Here is a 6882-nt window from a genome sequence, read left to right as displayed (position 1 = left end):
CCCTCCCCCACATCCCTTCATATTGTATAAAGACTGTTCTCCAGGCCCAGGAACGGCTTCCTTGCTTGTAAATTAATTTGGGGTCCCTGTCAGTCGGGGGCCCTTCTCCTTCCCTTATCTTGTTGGTGTAATATGGGAAGCTGAGAGGCTGGGGAGATACCACTGAGAGCGTATGGGGGGGTTGGGGGTGGGGTGTTGGGAGAGAGATAGATAGGAGGGAAGAGAGGAAGAGACGAAACGAGAGATGAGTGAAAAAGAACCAAATGGGTCCCCCCGTTGGATGTCAAGGAAGGGCCCCGGCGCGGTGATAAGTGAATATGGTGTGGCGTCCTATTTTCCTCGCACTAGCTATTTGTCATCCGGGCTGGACTCTGCAGGAGAGGCCTTCACCTATCAGCGGCAGCCGTGTCACAGCCAGCGGATAAATCTCCTCCCGGGGACCCTCGTTTAAATCCGGCCCCTATTACCGAAAGGTCCAGCCCTGTGCAATTACATGAGCACACAAACACACACATACACACACACACACACACACACACATGCCCCTGACTCCTTCAGTTGTTTCTAATTAACCCTTCACCCACTGAATGTGAGCAACAACCTCCTAATGGCAGTAAATAGGCCCGACTACAATCCCATTAGAGCCATGATGGTGGAGCAGGAATACTGGGGAGGGAGCTCATGCCACATGAGAGCAATGTGTTTTTTTATTTTTCTATTTTTTTTATTTTTTATTTTTTACAAAATATTTGCAGCTGGATAATGAAGTCAAATTAAAAGATGCTGCAAGCAGTAGAGATGTTGTAAAGGCTTTTATTTTGCTAATTCGCACAAGTCAGGGCTGCTTCTGGTTTTGAGCCAGATGTCGATTATTACTGGAACTTTTCAGGAAGTCATTATAGATAAATATATTTCAGAGAAAATGAGAAACCAAACATCTTGACCAATTAGAAGTGGTGGGAAGGGACAAGTTATATTTCATTTGGATTGTACAGAAGTCCGATATCAGGGATATCTATCATAATCATATGTCAGTTATATATATTGCTCATTCTGTCTGAGCAATTAGAAGATGTATTAAATGAAAAAGAAGTCAGATTGTGCAGCTTTGAAATACATTTATAAAGTATATGCTATAACAAATGTGATAAATAAGATTTTTATTCCTACAAAATATATCGTGAGGAAGCTAATTTAATTTGATTGCCATTGTTTTGGGAATATGAATGAGAATGCTTCAAGGCCTTAATTCATTGTTGGTCTAAAAGCCTTTATTTCAAACAGAATGTTCCTGTAATTACAGTCACGTGTATGTAAACAACCATTTCCACAGTAAACAAAGAATTTTGTCTTTTTCAAGAGGAGAACCAAGTCCATCAGGACAAAAAGGAGGATCCCATTATTTCAAGCTTTCACACAAGGCAACAATGGGCAAAACAAGCCTGGCATTTACGCATAACACATACTCAGATATCTGGCAGACATCCAAAATGGCAAAAGCACCAGAGGCTATTTAAGTGAAGGAACAATAAGACATGCATCATCTATTGTGGCCCGTTCAGCTCGGGTGAACCTGAATCCATAAGAGAAATTGGTTCATGTCCAAAAGCGTAGAATAGGGAAGCAGACAGGATGGCCGATTTGTACCTCAACAAAAAAAATCCCCGGATTTCAGCAGATTTACGTACATTCCAAGTCAATTATAAAGTAGTTTCTGCTATGAAATATTTAAAATTACATTTGTAAATTCCTTAATTTTCTGTGATTTCAATGCAGTGATGTATCACATCTGATGCATGCCTTTTCGTCATAACTGTAGTTTGGAAATCATGTCAACTATGCATGAAAAATAATGTGCTGCAGGTTAATTACCAAGGACACGCTTGACCTTCTGGTTTTTTTGGCCTGTACTGCCCCCTGGTGGCTGCCAGCAGACATGGCTAGGCACAAACCACAAGGTTGTTATCACACTTTTTAATCGTTTTTTTTTTTTTTTGCAAAATAAAAATCATTTGTTGAATGACGTGCTATTAATTCACATTTAGTTATTTAAATGTAATAGGATATAAAATATAATAAAATAATGAAGACTTGTAAATTCACCTTGACAGACATGGAACTCAGGGACGTTGTTAGCTCAAAATAGGTAACAGAAAATTACTGACTCATATTTGAAATACACTACTTTGGTCGATAAATCTCACTCTAATTGCAAATAGGGATTTTATTTTGTAATTCGAAACCGGAAGTGTACATTTTATTTCGAAGCCGCGAACTGCATCACGCGACAGCTCTGGGGAGTCATCAGAGGTTACGGAGGTGTCGGTGCGTCAACCTGAGTTATCTTTTTACAGTAAGGAAAAAAACATTTAATTTCACTCAACGTCTTTCGAAACCCGTTTTTGCTAACATTTATTGGAGTTTGACTGCTATTAGTGAGCATAGGAAGAGTTTAAGAATGAAACAGAAGTACCTTGAATGTAAATAAATGTAATTGAACGATGTCTGAATGACAGCTAAGCTAGCGATACCTGTTTGTAGACATGCTAGCTGGTCGCCCTGCAGACAACTAGTTATCCTTTATCAAACTTTAAAGATCTATTATATTAATCCTATTTCAATGCAGGTGCTGATTCAGGAGATATGCACCTCCTAAAAGTTTTTTTTTTCTTCTTCTTATGAAACTATGTCTTAAACATATTGTCTAGGTGCTATTTTCATTCGGTCTCACCGCTGCATACTGATGTAATCTAATACAGGGATACTAGTAATAAGCTTAGGGGCGACCTGGAATATAGGTAGACTAGTTTATATTTAGACCAAGTTACCAAGAGGCTGAAAGAACTTAATCTGATACGGGTGTTCAGGTTTGGATTTATTCAAATTTAGAGATTAACTCAGAAAGAGTGGAACGAAACAGATATTTGGATTGTAATCGACATGCAGGATAAATTTTAAAGCACATCATGACAGTGGAGCTGCAAAGAACACGCTGTTCTCGACTCATGAGTGACACCACATGCCTTAGGATCAGTCAGGAGATTTGCCCCTGACAGATCAAAAGCGCTGGATTTACTGTCTTTGTTATTTTTACTTTTAATTACATTTGCAGATAGTTGTGTGATGCTGGTGAGGAGTGCCATGAAACGGGCTTGGAGCCTGCCCCGGAGCAGCGTGGAGTGCTTGATCTCATCCAGACGTGGAGTCAGTTCATCCTCACTACAGTTTTCTACTGCTGAGGAAACTCATATTTCACCCTGCATCGATAATGAGCACCCCAAAGTCCTCATCACAGGTTGATATCTGCAATTGCATCTGTGTCACTGTCATTTTTTCATTTCCAGGCAGCTTTCATTCTCCCTGTTCTTTCTATTCTGTTTTATTGGATCTACGATGTTTCGTAATGACATCTGATGCTCATTGCAGATCATTTTTCCTTTTTCTTTTTCTTTCCTGATACAGGAGGGCTTGGCCAGCTTGGGGTGGGGCTTGCCAAGTTGCTGAGGTATGCAAAGGTTATATAACCACTTTCTTTGAAAGTGTTTTTGCTCAAACAACAAACTGGTTAAAAGAGTTACAATTGAGGAAGTATGACACCAAAACATCAGAATGATTGTCTCTTTGTAATGTCCTTGGGTCGTAACTTAAGGCTTGGAAAATCAACAATTATATTTTATGGGATGTAATGTTTCATAATTGATTACACCTTTTTTTTTCCCACTCTAAGGACACAATACGGAAAAAACAACGTGATCCTGACGGATATTTGGAAACCGCCCAAACACATCTGCCTCGATGGTTTGTGAGGTCATTCAGAATCTAAGTTCTGCATGTATTAGTTTAATTTTTGGAGTTTTTTGGATTCCAAAACTAAAACATCCTGTCAGTCTGCAGCTGTGGACGTGTCATCTGAACCTGCAGTTCTAATGTTTGGAAACACCTCTAAACTGTTCACTGAGACTTTCAGTTCATGATTCAGGAAGCAAGAGTCGAACAGGCTCGGATACTGGTTTCTCTACTTGTCGTAAACGGAGATGCCACCTCGGGGCATGTGTTGCTCTGTTCTACTTTCTTTTTGTTGACTAAAGAACGGCTGGGCTGAAGTTAACAGAGCTGACAAGAAGAGAAGAAGAAAGTCAAACAAATCATTTGATTACCAAATGATTGCTGAGAGTAGATTTGGTTTGTTTTGTCAGCCCACATTTGTAAAAGTTGCTATCACATCTCTAAAACATGAATGAATGTCAATGTCGGGGAAAAATAATTGAAATAAAAACTTTATAGCGCTAATTTTTGGCTCTGGTTTAAAGCTTCATCGGGTAGAGTTGTTTAAGTGTGTTGAGCCTTTGTGCATCTATTCTGCACAGGTCCCTTTATCTTCTCCGACATCCTGGACCACAAGAACCTAGAGGAGTTGGTCGTCAACAACAACATCAGCTGGCTGGTCCACTACTCCACGTTGATGTCTGTTGTAGCAGAGAGTAAAATCGCTCAGGCCAGGGAGGTCAACATCACGGGTACCTGCACACACAATAAACCTCAAGAAGGTAGATGTTGAATCAGACACTTATGCACAGCTTTTCTTCCTTTGTAGGTCTCCATAACATATTAGACATAGCAACCAAACATGGTCTGCGTGTGTTTGTCCCCAGCTCTATCGACGCCTTGGGTTTGTCTTCCCTCAAAGATCCCGCCCCCGAGCTGTGTGTGCAGAGACCACGCACCATCTACGGTGTCTCTAAGGTGCACGCAGAGCTGATGGGAGAGGTGAGGCGCGCCGGCAGGTGTTTCAGCCTCCAAATGCGCTTCAAGGAAGATATTTTACATTTTTCCCGTCTCGTTGGTAGTACTACCACCACCGCTACGGGCTGGACTTCCGCTGCCTCAGGTATCCGCCCATCATCTCGGCCGATTCCAACCCAGGGAGAAGGATCACATGTAAGCAGGCTGAGCTTTACGATGGATGTGAGGGAATCGGATGAGGTGTAGCACGTTCTGACGTTGCGGGATCTTCGTTTCCAGCCTACACCACCCAGATCTTCCACGCAGCCGTGAAGAGTGGTTGTTTTGAGTGTAACCTGCGCAGCAACACCAGACTCCCTATGATGTACATCGGTAAAGCCGTGGTGTTTGTGGAATATTATAGACTTCTGGATGATCCTCGCGCTAGAATTCTTTTTCTTTCCCCTCCTCCTGCGCAGACGACTGCCTCAGAGCGACTCTGGAGATCCTGGAAGCTCCGTCAGAATCGTTGAATAGCCGCACCTACAACATCAAGGCCGTGAGCTTCACACCGCATGACCTCGCCCAGGAGATACAAAAGGTCCTACCGGAGTTCAAGATCACCTACAATGTGGATCCCATCCGGCAGGCGACAGGTGAGATTGTTGTTAATAGCATTGATTGATTAATCGTGATACCGAGTGACCGTCTCATCTCATCTCAGCCGACAGCTGGCCAATGGCGATGGATGACAGCGCAGCGAAGCGGGACTGGGGTTGGAAGCACGAGTACGACCTTCCTAAGATGGTGCGGGCCATGCTGTCTCAAGTTGCCACGGGCGACACGCCGAGTCGATTGTAGCGTCTTTTATCGCCGCTCCATCCATCAGTCGAAAGTATTTGAGGTTTTAAGAGTTTCAAGCCTTCGCTGTTACACTTTAAAGTGTCTAACCAAATCTTACTTTAAACACTAACGCTCCCCTTGTCTGAATATTCAGACAAGGGGAGCGTTAGCTTCAGTTGCCCATTAGGGGTGATAATTCTAAGATATAACATTCCATAACCCTGTGCGTGTTTCTATGGGTTTTGTTAATTTGCACTGACTTTGCCAGCCTGATGAATAAACATCTGCAGCGTCTTCCTTCACTTCTACAATCCTGAACCTGACCTGCAGCTTTCTTGTTGAATAAAGCTTCTGATTTTATTGATTTAAAGGAGTTCCTGTGTTTATAAAAGATCAGTTGTCATGGTGCTAACACACTTCTGTCTTGAGTGGAGAAAGTGGAACTTGTGGTTCGGAGGGTTGTTCTTTAATATCTCCACATTTCTGTTTTTAATGTTATTTATGTTGCTGGTGTTTGTTTGTTTTTTTGTTAATTGTATTTTTGGTGAAGTAAATACTTGAATGAAACCAGGTCTTGACTTTTTTTGTTTTGTGCATGTACAAAAATATATTTAATATTGCCAGATGATAAGATGATACCTCCAGACTGCCTCAGTCTGTATGAGAAGGAACGGGGTTTTGGCGCCCCCCAGCGGCCAATGCTGCCTGCTGCAGGATGTCACCTAACAGGGAGGCCTCTTGGGTCAAACTCTCACGCACTTGGTCCTGTGCTGCCTTCACTGCTGCATGAACCAACGCTGGAACCTCCTGCACAGAACAGCAGTCAGATCACGACTGATCTCCTCAAACCATTCTCTTTAAACTCTTTTTTTCAAATTGTACCTCTTCGTCTAGTTGCTCATCCTCAGGAACGTCGATCTCCAGAGCGACTCTTGACCCATGTCGGAGCGCCTTCAGCTTCTCCTCCACCTGCAGCAGCTTAGAGGTGATCTACGCTTGATGACGCTGACACTCCCACTCGTGAAGATCTGTCCCCTGCAGGAAGGGTAGCTCCTGATTACCTGAGCAAGAGGACAGGTAATCGGTGGCAGCTGAACCTCCAGGCGTAGCTGAGCATCGGGCATGTTCGGGCAATTTTCAAAGTTGGTTTAGATAAAAAAAAGTTCATAAACTTGTCCTTCAAAAAAAAATGTAATCATCAAAGCTTTGAGGGTCAGATCAGACAAGCAGACAAAACGTGACGTTTTGGGTTCAAACCAACACAGAAAACATTTATGCGTTGCATCCTGTCAAATTATCTTATTCTAAATAGTTTTG

At 42.5% G+C, this 6882-nt stretch overlaps 1 protein-coding gene across 1 annotated transcript; it reads left to right on the top strand.

The window, feature by feature from the left end:
• Positions 1–2306: 2306 nt before the first annotated feature.
• On the top strand, positions 2307–6102 carry LOC137591404 (L-threonine 3-dehydrogenase, mitochondrial-like). The gene is made up of 10 exons (XM_068309369.1): positions 2307–2353; positions 3113–3295; positions 3463–3505; positions 3728–3798; positions 4368–4517; positions 4595–4767; positions 4848–4938; positions 5023–5115; positions 5202–5378; positions 5447–6102. Exons 2-10 carry the CDS (start codon positions 3124–3126, stop codon positions 5581–5583), a joined length of 1107 nt encoding a protein of 368 aa, XP_068165470.1. The 5' UTR covers positions 2307–2353; positions 3113–3123; the 3' UTR covers positions 5584–6102.
• Positions 6103–6882: the final 780 nt, after the last annotated feature.

This window comes from Antennarius striatus, chromosome 24 (genome assembly GCF_040054535.1).
Source record: "Antennarius striatus isolate MH-2024 chromosome 24, ASM4005453v1, whole genome shotgun sequence".
Taxonomy (NCBI): domain Eukaryota; kingdom Metazoa; phylum Chordata; class Actinopteri; order Lophiiformes; family Antennariidae; genus Antennarius; species Antennarius striatus.
The sequence above is the reverse complement of the archived record's forward strand: the minus strand, read 5'-3'. Positions and strand labels throughout refer to the sequence as shown.